The 13151-nt window shown below is 48.1% G+C and overlaps 1 protein-coding gene across 4 annotated transcripts in view; it reads right to left on the bottom strand.

The window, feature by feature from the left end:
• CHST11 (carbohydrate sulfotransferase 11) overlaps window positions 1-13151 on the bottom strand; it is a 263685-nt gene that overhangs the window by 124722 nt on the left and 125812 nt on the right. For all 4 annotated transcript variants that reach the window (XM_065938262.1, XM_065938278.1, XM_065938268.1 and 1 more), the window contains exon 2: window positions 12122-12207. In XM_065938262.1, the coding sequence (XP_065794334.1) occupies window positions 12122-12207 (86 nt within the window). The remainder of the gene's footprint in view (window positions 1-12121; window positions 12208-13151) is intronic.

The following is a 13151-nucleotide window of genomic DNA, read 5'->3' as shown; positions in this document are numbered from 1 at the left end:
GTAAGGACACTTTCCTGGTCTCCATCTCCAAAACCCATGCAAATGCTCTGCCACCTGTCCTTGGTCATCAAATGCAGGGACAGCTGCGCCTTCTGGGAGCCCCAGAGAGCAAGCTGTTGTCTCAGGAGCCTCGCCTGTTATCACCGGTGCAGACCGCCTGGGACCCTGGAAGGATGCAGGTTTCCATTCTCCAGACTGGGGTCGAGGCCAAGTTCTGCATTTCTGACAAGCTCCCAGCTGATTCCCAGGATGCTGGTCTCCGGAACTGTCTCTGAGTTAGGAAAAACCCAGAGCAAGTGGTGCTCAAACTTCAGCTGCACCCTGGGATCAACTGGGAGCTTTGAAAAAAGTACCAGCATCCGCAAAATTCTGAGTTAGGGGCTGAAAGTGAGGGTGTTTTAAATTTCCTTTTTTGATTCTGAAGGGCAGCCAAAACTGAGACCTTCTTGCTCTAGAAAACGGAGTTCCCTTTAAACAAGTGGAAGATGAGCTGGCTACATGGAGCCCTGCCTTCCCAGTGATCTAGACTTCAACTTTCTCATCTGTCCCCAGGATCATTTCCTCCTTCCTGGCTTTTGTGCCTGAATGATAGTCACAGCAAATAGTAGACAGCTAACACCTCTGCCGGCCTCATTCTGTGGGTTCACACAATCTTCAGAAGAACCCAATGAGATCAGGGCCAGTATGATTATCTTCATTTTACAGGTGAGGAAACTGAGGTCAGAGACGGTGAGAAGCCTCCCCAAGCCACACAGCTGGCATGGGGTGGCCCAACTGGTTCTAAGGCGTGTGCTCTTAACCACTGCTAAGGCCTCAGACCTTGCCCCTTTTTTCTCAGAACTTCCCCCCAAACACTGGGACAGGATGTGAGACCTGGATCCAAGCAAGCAGTGAGCTGGCAGGCCCTCCGCGGCCAAGCCCTGCCCTGGCAAGACGCCGCAACAGCTGTGGACGTGTCTGCGGGTACCCCGTGGGGCACAGGCTGGAGAGGAACACACGGCCGGAGTGGTTTCTCCAACAGTCCAAACGACGGCCAGAACCCCACGCTGGCCATTTCGTGGCTTTAAAGCCCTGACGGAAGACAAAGGCAAGGAAACACTGCACCAGGCCGCTTTAGGCAGCAGCAGAGTCTGCCTGGGCGTCCCACCCCTGGGGCATGTTCCAGAAGGACCAGCTTCCTTCCAGAGCGGCTCCGCACCTGCCAAGGCTGGGGCAGGGCCAGCCTGGCGGCGTCCCCCCGCGTTGTCATGCAGATGCCGAAGAGCAGAGTGTCGGCTGGAGGCACTGGAGCTGCAGGCTTTTCTACAAGTCAGGAACAACAATGAAACTGGTTCTCTCACATCCCTGGGCTGCCAGTCCTCACCGGAGGGGTGTCGATGGGGTGCACCCCAGGAAAGACAGAGCGCCAGTCGCTCGCGTGTCAGGGCGTCCTCTCTCCACGGCTGGTGTTTGCTCAGGGGAGGCTGGAGCCACACATACTGTGTGTGTCACCACTTCTGTGCCTTTGCTCAATCGGGGTGACAAAGGCCACGCATATACACATGCACACAGACTGCACACACTCACATGCACGTGGGCCTCCTCTTTCTGGTCCCTCTCTAAGCTCCTCCAGCTTTATACACTGAACTCAAACAGAAGTTCTTAATGTGATGGTCAGTTTGCTGGCCTGACTCACCCACTATTGTATGAACTAATCGAGGGCAAAGGCTTCCTTTTCCTAAAGGCCCAGGCATCTAGCACAGGGGTGTGCACACAGCAGGTGTCACGGATGGCACTGCACACACCCCTATCCCATCCATGTACTGACTCAGGATGCGACCTTATTTGGAAAGCGGGTCACTGTAGATGTAATTAGTTAGGACAAAGTCCTAGTAGAGTAGGCGGGTCCCCATCCAATACATTTGGGGTCCTTTTTAAAAAAGAGAGGTCTGGACACAGGCACACACACAGGGAGAACACTGTGTGAAAATGAAGGCAGAGACTGGGGTGATGCTTCTATAAAGAAAAGCCAGGGATCGGCAGGAAGCTGCTAGAAATCAGATAAGAAGCAAGAACTGGATTCCTCCCTAGGGTCTCAGAGGAACCAACTCAGCCAACACCTCTATCTTGGACTTGCAGCCTCCAGAACTGGGAGGCAATAAATTTCCATGCCGACAAAGGTTCACATAGTCAAAGCTATGGTCGTTTCAGTAGTCATGTACGAATGTGAGAGCTGGACCATAAAGAAGGCTGAGCGCCAAAGAATTGATACTTCTGAACTGTGGTGCTAGAGAAGACTCTTGAGAGTCCCTTGGACACCAAGGAGATCCAACCAGTCAATCCAAAAAGAAGTCAACCCTGAATATTCACTGAAAGGACTGATGCTGAAGCTCCAACACTTTGGCCACCTGATGCAAAGAGCCAACTCACTGGAAAAGACCCTGATGCTGGGAAAGATTGAGGGCAGGAGGAGAAGGGGGCAAGAGAGGATGAGATGGTTGGATGGCATCATCAGCTCAGTTGACACGAGTTTGAGCAAACTCCAGGAGTTAGTGAAGGGCAGGGAAACCTGGCGTGCTGTGTTGTCCATGGGGTAGCAAAGAGTTGGATACGACTGAGTGACAACTAAGTGACAACAGGCATGAGCCTGGATTGGAGACGCCCTCTTCAGACCATGGACCTACCGGGCCCCAGCAAATCTTTGGCCTTAATGGTCAGCTGTGTCAGTGCCTCCAGGGACACAAAGCCCTGGTCACCTCCTCAGTGTGATCCCCACACACCGGGCTTGCTCACAGCCCAGGACAGGCAACTCGCTCAGGGCCAGGCACCTACTGAGCTCCCTTTCTGTGGCTGGCTGGAGGAGCCTCCAGGTGCCAAGAGGAATGACCAGCCCCTGCTCTCAAAAGGCTCAGAGTCTAGTGAGATCATTCCAAACACATAAGGTAAGTGTCACGAATGAGGGAAACATGGGATGGGGGAGGAGAGTGTGGCGTTTCATAGACCTGCATTGTCCAGTATGGCAGTCACCAGCCAGATATGGCCATTAAGCATGTGATGCATGCCCAACCCAAAGTGAGATGTGTTGTGTCAAATACACAGGAGACTTCAAAAACTCCATACAAAAACAAGAGTGTAAAATATCTTAATATTTTTACTGATTGAAGGTAGCCATGATCATATTTCGGTTATACTGGATTAAATAAAATATGTTATTAAAATGAATGTAACCTGTTTTTCATTCTACTTTTCAAAATGTGACTGCTAAAAAATTTCAAATAACATATACAAATTATATTATGTTGTAAGCAGGCAATACCATTCTAGGACATTTAACCTGAGTTTGAAGGGAGAAAAATCAGAGAGAGCTTCCTGGAGAAGGCTTCATCTGAGCTAATATAAATGTTTAAAAAACAGAACTGATTGAGCAGCTTGCTATGTGCCCAGAACTTGCAATATAAGTCCTAGTTTAATTCTTAAAAACTGAATAGTTGGTATTTTACTCCTACTTTATAAACAAGGTCTCCAGGGCTTGAAAAAGTTTAGCTATTTGCCCCAGAATTCACAGTAATGAGTGCTGGAGGCAGGGTGTAAACTCTGCTCCCCACGAGACCCACAGGCCAACTTGGCCATCAAGAGGAAGCAGGATGGGGAGGAGGCGGACGCCTACCCCACCCCCATCCCACTCCCACGTCTTTCTTACAGAGAATTTAAGAACAAGCCAGGGCTTTGTCTCAGTTCTATCCATCTCAACAAGGTTAAAATCCAGTTGACTGTGAAGCTCCTTGAGTTGTATAATTTACAGAAAAATCAAATTATGTAGAGGCCTCTTATAATTGAGGGCAATTTAGGAAATAACTTTCCAAAAATGGCAGCTTTTACAGCTGTGTTACCATTTGGAAATTGCGGAGGTCGTTTTGTCACTTGAATGCCTTCCTCTCGTTGAAATCTACCAGACTATATCCACACAGCCTGACACAGAAGGACCCCATTAGAGAGTTCAGCTACCCAGATTTGAATATAGTGGGTCAAATTAGGCTTCCAGAAACAGAACAACTGCCTATAAAAACAGCCTGAGTGAAATGTGAACCAAACCATGAAATCAATGGCCTCACATTAACATGGGCCAGAGATGGTCTTACTTTATAACAACTATCACTGACACGCTTATCTACGTGCTGGAGGTAAAATAGACACAAGCAACCACAGGAGACCTTTAAAACTTAACAGCTGAATTTGCCCATTTTCCAGGATGTGGGTTGAACGTACACATGCACACACACACACTCCATCCAGAGGTACTCATGGCCTCAAAAATCAGCACAGCAAGCTTCCCAACAACTGAGTCTACCAGACACATAACATCAATCAAAATTTTTAGGTAGTGCTCATGATGAATAGCTAGTAGCTTTCAGGCAAGAGGAAATCATCTATCTTATTATTATTCAACACAAGTCCAAGTGTGCATCTGCCAAACATCTGAGCCTACAGGACAGGGACAAGCATGATCCCAGACCCCCTAAGAAAAGCCCCAGGTTACCTAACTCAACCTAGATCACTAACGGCTAGCGACTATCACCTGCTCTGCTCTGGGCAAGTCCTAGGTGCTTTTTATACACGATGTTACTGATAAACCTCACAAACCTGCAACTCTGGTGTCACACTCCTGTTTTACAGATAAGGAAGTCAAGGCTTGGAGAGGTTAAGTAATTGCCCCAGGTCATACACCTGGGCTGGGATCCTCCCCTTTCTTCCAGCATCCAGTCATCTCCTCCAGCCCAAATTGTGTCTGACTCCAGATCCCCCAGCTGTCCTGGTTGGAGTGGAAATCTGACCAGGGACAGCTTCTCTGGTTCAAGAATAAAGAAGCCACTGGTCATAGTGAAAAAGGCAACCTGCTGCCCCTGGCTTCTGCAATGGGCTCTGCTCATCCATTGTGATTTGCAATGAATAATGAAGCATGCTCCCAAGTGCTGTGTGTAAGATCAAGTTGATGTAATATTTCATCTTTGCCGGCCAGCTGCCGTTCTGCTGGGCTGACAGTAAGTAATATCTTTGCATAAGGAGCCGATCCACAACTAAATCAATTAAGTAGACAGCTGTTGGGTCAAAGCAAGATAATTAGATGGACTCGTCATTTACCAGGTGGTTGGTAATGAAGGGATTAATTGACCAGAGTTGGGGACTGTCCAACGTCTGCTCTCTTGCTTTCCCCAGTGGATATGGCCATTCAGTATCTTTCTTCCCAAAGAATGATTTTCAAGGAAGAGAGCCCTTTCATGCTCATTTGTGAGACTGAAGCTGATCCTTCAGAAGCGCCTACCTGATGTCTGGCTTGGAACCAGTCTGGGGTTCTCCTTTATATGGGATCAAGAGCCAAGTGGCTCAAGTGTCCTTTACGTGGGGCTCTGCCCAATTCAGTGCCCAAGGGCTCGACTTCTTAGGTTTGTTCACATAATGAGTCTCCAAAGCTCAGGGCATCAACCAACTTCCCATGGAGCACAGGAAGGAATGTGGTCACTGCGTGTTGGTGAATGAGGCTGACTGCAAATAGGTAGCATGGTCCTTCATACACAAAGACTATAGAAAAGATAGGGAGCAACCTCAGGGCACACGGGCTTCCCTGGTGCCTCAGACGGTAAAGAATCCGCCTGCAACGGGGGAGACCTGGGTTTGATTCCTGGGTCGGGAAGATCCCCTGTAGAAAGGAAATGCTACCCATTCCAGTATTCTGGCCTGGAGAATTCCATGGACTGTATAGCCCATGGGGTTGCAAAGAGTTGAACACAACTGAGCTACTTTCACTTCACTTCAGTGCACATGCTCTGAGCTCCTTTTCATGTAACAGGTGATGTGAGAACCAAAGAATCGAAGATTTTATTTTTTATTTTTTTGTTTTATTTTTATCCATGCTGCACAGCATGTGGGATCTTAGGTCCCCGACCAGGAATCAAACCCACACCCCTGCCTTGGACTGCCAGAATGTCCCCTTGAAGGTTTCAAAACTGGAGGGGTCCTTCCAGAATCTCCAACCCAGTGCTTCGGAACTCAGGCTGCCCATCAGAACCAACTAGGGAAGGTTGGTTCCACCCAGCCCTATCCCAAACCAACCAAAAAAAAAAAAAATCAGAATCCCTGGGGATCTGGGCACTGGTGATTTTTCAAAGCTCATGAGTGCACAAGGTGTGGGGAAGCATGGGTACAATTCAACCCCTTCGTGTTACAGAGGAGGAGACTGCAGTCAGGAGGGGCCAGACCTCCTAAGAGAAGTTAACACGCAGCTGAGCCAGAAGCAGAAGCTGCTTTGTAAGTTGCACACCATCCCGGGGGTCTCTAGGGACCACGAACCCCCCTGGAAGGGTGAACAAGCCTTATGAAGCTGGTACCAACCTGCCTCTCTTCCGAATCCTCTCCAGTCAGCTTCCAACATGCTCTTTCACACCTGCTACAGACCTATCACCATTCTCTGAGCGTGCCATGAACTGTCCCACCTGTACGCCCCACTCCCGCAGCTTCACCCCTCTGTAATGCCATTCCCTCTGCCCTGTCCGATGAAGACTGGTGTGTCTTCAGAGTGAAGTGAAGTGAAGTGAAGTCGCTCAGTTGTGTCTGACTCTTTGTGACCCCATGGACTGTAGCCCACCAGGCTCCTCAGTCCATGGAATTTTCCAGGCAAGAGTACTGGAGTGGGTTGCCATTTCCTTCTCCAGGGGATCTTCCCAACCCAGGGATCGAACCCGGGTCTCCCGCACTGCAGGCAGATGCCTTACCATCTGAGCCACCAGGGAAGCCCAAGCCTGGTTCAAATGCCGCCTCCTCTAGAAAGCTTCCCATTGTGCCCTGCCCCTCAAAGGGTTAACTGCTCACTCCTGATCCTCCACAAACTTCCAAGACGCTTCCGGTTTCATCACACAGCACTGGTCATGTTCTGTTACCTACATGCCTCTCTTCCCCATGTCTCTTCCCTCTGTTTATCTGATAAACATCTGTAGGCGAAATAAACCTTGGCAAGCCTTGCTCAGAAAACTACTTAGGTTGGAGCTGGAAGAGTTTCCTACCTTCCCTTGGACAACTTTTTTCAATCTGAAACTTAATCAAAGACCCCGACTTCCAAATGTCACCAAGCTGTACTATCCTATAGTGGAGTTCTTGGGGAAGGGGAAGGAAGGGACTCCTGTTTAGCCTGGCTCCAACCAGTATAGAAAGACTGCTCCAAATATCATTTTCCATGAGAAATAACAAATCTGCAATTGTTTATTGGACACCTACCGTGCATTCCACGAAACTTGGCCCCTGCCTTCAGGAATTCGGCAACTACCCTGAGCTCAGCTTCAGTCACCATGAAACAGAACCTCAAGAAACCATTTTTTCTACCCAGAAAAGATAATGGGATAGAAGTTCTTCCTCCCACTTTCTCTCCAGGTCGGATGGACCCAGCACAACCATTAAGGAGCTATGGGATCTTGGCAAATTGCTTAGCCCTTCTGAGCCTGTTAACTTATCTGAAGGATGGAGTTATAGATACCTTCCTTCTAGGATTGTTGTGAAGATTCCATGAGATACGTATGGAAAGTCACTGACATTCAATAAACAGTAACTTTCTTCCTCCTTCCCTTCTCTCCCTCTCTCCATCCTTCTTCTTGGAGCCCATCTTATGGAGAAGTAAATATACTTTAACATATAGAAGACTGCACCAGTAAAGGTCCAATTTTTAAAATTATTATTACAATAAAATATTGACTGGTCCAAATAGTGAATTTTCTGGTCCCCAGGGGCCCCTAGGAAGGTCTGCAGGCCACTGGCGCATGCATGGAGGCCTCCTGGACTTAGAAGTTCCTGGTCGGCCCCTGGACTGAGCATCTGTCTTCTCGGAACACAGTAATCACAGAGCAAGTGCAAACGCTAAAGAAAGAAGCAGGCAGGGCAGGGCTGAACCACATGAGGGGTGCCAGGAAGACTTCGGGGAACCCACGAGAGGACCGGGAGGTGGGTGAGGCAAGACAGGCTGTCCCACCCCTCGCTGGCATTTTTGGGGCAATTATGCCCTATCAATGGCTGACAGCAGCGCTCTGCCCTGCTGTCTGGGCTGAGCGGGGCGGCCCGCACATGTGCTCGGCCCGCAAATATGCAGTTGGCAACTCTTGAACTTTCGGTGACTTGACACCAGCTGATATGATCAGCAATTACGCTTTATTTTGGAGCCAGGAAGACAGCGGAGAACCAGGAAAATTATAAGACATCAGAGTACAGTTTTTCTAAGAATATCACCTACAAACTTTTTTTCCACCCACTGTTGTTTTAATGGTTAGGGGTGTGCGAGGCACTAAAATAAGAAAACCTTGGACACTAAAAGCAGATTATAGCCAATTTTCCTAAGGGAGCTTTTAAGATTTTTGTCCAGTGAAAATCTGGATGTGATTTTTTTTTTTCTTTTTTGGATGGGATAATTCCTGCCAAGAGAACTTTGCTGGCGACAGTGAATACAGCACGGAGACAAATGGATTTGTAGCTTGTCCTGGATTTGAATTTTTACTCTACTTCTTAAAGGCTGTGTGACAACTTCCTTTGCCTCAGTTGTCCTGTATGTAAAATGGGGGAGTACTACCTACTTTAGGGCTTGACACAAACATTCCATGAGAAGTTTATGAACATCCTTGGGTCAGGAAGATCCCCTGAAGGAGGACACAGCAACCCACTCCAGCACTTTTGCCTGGAGAATCCCACGTAGAGAGGAGCCTGGTGGGCTACAGTCCACAGGGTCGCAGAGAGACAGGACTGAGGCGACTTAGCGTGCATGCACCCAGAAAGCATTTGGCCTATAGTCCCAGTACCTGGTAACTAAGATGGTTCTACTTGCCAAAATGCTGGTTTCCTTATTGTCTAAAACACAGAGTTCCTGTTTTCACCATCATATATCAAACCCAAATAACCAGTCAGCATAAAAAGGGGAAATGGCATCTCCGGGAGCAGTTTGGTTTCTAGCAATTACAGTGTTTGTCATCTGCCCCGTGATAACATCGGTTCAGACTTAGCAGCTTCCAGAGCTCGGCTGGTAGGAGAACACAAGCAACCACAGCCAAGCCCCACGGGATGCAACGTGTGTGAATGTCTTGTGGATGCAAAACCAGACTTGGCTCCACAGGAGCTCCTGCCCCCTTCTCTCCTCTGAACTCTCCAGCCCACGGCCATCCCAAAGATCACGAAGACAGTTTCTCGGAGAAGCGCCACCAACGGAACGTGCGTGGGAAGAGAACATAATTGCAACTTGTAAAGGAAACCAGCCTAAGAAAAAAACATTCCAGGACAACATCCCGAGGAAATGCGGAGATCTTCCTGCAGGGACATTTTCCTGGTTACCAGCAAAAGGGGACAGACAGCTTGCCCACAACATTCTTGATGGAGGCTGGTGACTCACCCACCAACTCCCTCACAAACGGCTCCCAGGGATGCCTCCCCAGCCCCATCTTCCCTCCCCGCCAGGTCCTAGGCTTCTAAGTGGGCACCTCGTCCAACACTGCCATATGGAAGAGATGGAACGTTCTACCCAGGAACGTTTTCTCTTCTTTGATTGGTTAACAAATGGACCAAGCAGGGTCTCCCTCATCAGATAACCCACTCAAGTCAACCTCGGAATGACAAGCAGAAGCAGACACAGAAGCCTAACCACACGAGCCCTGCTCAGTCTTTTGTGCCCATGCCTGGCACTGTGCTGCATACAGTGGGCGCTCACAACAGCAGATGAAAAAATGAATGAGTAAATGAATGAATGAATCTGGGAAGGAGCAACCTCCATAGGAGGCACTGAGCAAGGCACATCTTCTCACGGAAGCCTGCAAGGCAGGAATTGTCAACACCATGTTACAAAGGAGGGAGGCAATCTCAGATGGGTTAAGTATCTTGCCCACACTCACATAGCTGGTACATGAAGAAAACAAACTTTGAACCCAGGTCTGACCCTTGAGTCCAGGCTTCCAGTAGTGAAGCCATTCTCACAATCATGACAATGATGAATCATGTTTACCCTGCCCCTGACACATCAGAATTATTTTATCCTCCCAACGCTCCAGAGAGATGGGAAAGCTGATCCTAAAGAGAACTCATCACATGTTCAAGGTTGTACAATCAGCTGGGAGTGAAGGAGGAATTTAAACCTAGATTTTCACTCTTTCAATCACAGACACCCGGGGGGCACCCACTATAGCCCAGGGATGGGGACGCAACAATGACTAGTGCAGACACAGTCCACAGACTACCTGTCCAGAGAAACATCTACTTCAGAAACAGCTTTTCCCATGACACCATCTGCTGCTCCTGAAATTTGCTCAGGAAAGCAGAAGCCCTTCAGCAGTCTTGTTTCAAAAGAGAAACTAATCTGAGAACAGAGGAGGTCAACTGAAAGAGACAGGTACGTTTTGCGTGCTGGTAGCACATGTTGTTTTCAACATGGCTTACTGGAAGCGGGGTTTCCCTGGTGGCTCAGAAAGCAAAGAATCTGCCTGCAATGCAGGAGCCCTGGGTTTGATCCCTAGATCAGAAGGATCCTTTGGAGAAGGGAAGGGCAACGCACTCCAGTGTTCTTGCCTGGAGAAATCCATGGACAGAGGAGCCTGGTGGGCTATGGTCCTTGGGATCGCAGAGAGTTGGACATGACTGAGCAGCTAACACTTCCACTTTCACCAACCAGAAATCCCTTCTACTAAAGTCTCTTCCTAGGACCAATGTGTGAACAGGTAGGAGACTGGCCTATAGTAATCAGATTATTGGGACACCAAAACAAAAACCCAAATCAAGAAAACCAACAAGGACCCACTGTATAACATAAGGAACTATACTCACCATGTATAGTATCTCAGTATCTTCCTATAGTGGAAGAGAGCTTTTTTCCAAAAAAAGTATTTGTATATATATGTGTGTGTATATATATAATTGATTCACTTTGCTGTACCCCTGAAACTAACACAACATTGTAAATCAACTATACTTCAGTAACCATTTTAAAAAGGCCAATTCCCTACTGAGTTACCAGAAAGCCCAGTAAAGGAGACAACAGGGAATCTGAGTCTGCAATGACCTGGTTAATCTCGCCCCACCACACTGAGTTCCAAAGTGATGGGGCTGAAAGAGGGGAGTGAATTAACATGGTTAGGCCACCCATTTTGCACAAACTCAAGAGTCCACTTTTCCAAAGGCTGAAAGACAAGAAAGAGATGTGGAATCAGAAAGTTCTCAGGCTCATCCCTTGGCAAGACTTCCAGGAATTCAGCACTTCTGGGAAAGCAAAGAGTTTCTTCCTCTACAAGCACCTTGGTCCACAGAAATACTAACTTAAGAATCTGAGACAAAATCAATCTCAGAGATTATAGGCAAAGCAGTACATTTTCCCCCCCTTTCCCACCAGCTATCAAAGGTCAGCTAATGGGTCACCAGTTGTTCATTCACCAGTTCTTGGCATCACAAGCTAATTAATGTCCTCCCAAAAGGGCCAGTCTTAGAGTCTTCTCAAGACCCACACACACCAACAATGTCATCACCATGGCAACGGGACCTCCTCCCTTTGCTCCTAGCTTTCCATGGAGGGCACTGTGTCTTGGTTGGAGCTTATTTTGCTCAGAGAGGAACTCTTCATAATCAAGTTCAACTTACCATGACAGTCACTTGGCAAAAAGTCTCCCCACACAAGAGTTTTGTCAAACTGGCTCAGTGAGATGCACCTCTTGGGGGCATCGTTGGGCTCTAATAATCGGACGTGAGATCTGGTGGTGAGTTCATCCCCCATGTGGGCCATCTCTGGGGACATCAACGGGGAGACTGCACAGCCTGGCAGGCTCTGCAATTCCAGAGTCCCCTCGCTGGCACCTGCAGCTGTGTGGTGCTCAGACCCAAAACCTGAGCAGGTTCAAAGCTCAATCCAGCACTCCACCAAGCCGTTCCTCTCATTCTAAATACCTCCTGCTAGAACTTCAGAGCCACTCTATAGAGAAAGGGTGACCGAGAAAGCAACCAGCTGAAGGTAAAAATCCAGGCAGTGGAAAGAAATGTCAAATCCCCAAAGACCAGAATTTTGGAGTTTTTCAATTCCTCTGCCTCCCCAAAAAGCTGACACGTGGACTCTGAGTGGAGAAGCAAAGAAGTTTCCAGGGCTTACCTGGGTAGGGTTGTAGAGCTCCTGCAGGGGGCTTCGGGACCCCTTCCGGCAGCAAATGTCCACACCAAAGGGGTTCCTCCGCATGACTGAGGAGAGAAAGCGAAGGCTCATCAGAAATAGGCAACAAACATTTGCTGTCTGACGAAGAAAAAGGCGCAGAGGAGGGAAGAAGCAGCAGTTGGGAAAGGAAGAGAGAGAACCAGCTTCTGGCTGAGCTACTCCTTCGCCCAGTGCCATGGGGCCCCATGGGTCTTCCCCAGTTTGCAGGCGTGTCCACACCCAGAAGGACACAAATAATGCTAAAAATTCTGCCTAGCAAATCTATCAGGAAACAAAACAGGCATCTCTGATAAAATCCTGAACTTTTAACAGAAGAGAGTGTAACATTTATCCCAAGAGAGTAAGTTCTACCAACATCAGACTTCGTGATATTTTAAAAATTCGTAGCCTTCTCCCTCCACAATCAGTTATGACCTTTTATTCCTGGTCCCCAAGCTGCGTGGTAAGCTCATTCCTGTGGAAGCCTTCTTTCGGGGTGCACAAGGCCTTTCCTGAACAGGCTCTTCCCACTGGGTAAGTCAAAGGCCTGGCCTCCCCAGAGTTTCATGTATGTGAGGTTACGGAAAACACAAATATCAGAAATGATGAGGGTTTATGGTTCTATACAGACAGAGGTAGCCCTTACAGTGAATAAAAGAGGAACGTTAAGGAAACTTCTAAAAAAAACCCAACAGCGTTGAGGATACCAAGGACTACTTTTCAAAGGAAAAAGATTATTTTTTTCATTCTTTGAGTTCGCAAAACATCCTCACTCATTCATGCCCTCACACAGAATTTAATACATAGTCACCCACTTGATAATTTATGTTGGAGGGAGGGAGGGATGAAAACATGAAGGGATGGAGGAGGGCAGGATGAATTTAGGAAGGAACAAATGCTCCTTCTCACATAGGAGACTGTTTGCCTATGAAATGACATGGTAGGGGCAGGAGGGAACAAGGAAAGCAGACCCTCTCACAGGCCCAAAGAA

The sequence above is a fragment of the Muntiacus reevesi genome, chromosome 1 (genome assembly GCF_963930625.1).
Source record: "Muntiacus reevesi chromosome 1, mMunRee1.1, whole genome shotgun sequence".
Classification (NCBI taxonomy): domain Eukaryota; kingdom Metazoa; phylum Chordata; class Mammalia; order Artiodactyla; family Cervidae; genus Muntiacus; species Muntiacus reevesi.
Note: the sequence above shows the minus strand (reverse complement) of the source record. Positions and strands in the feature narration are given on the sequence as shown.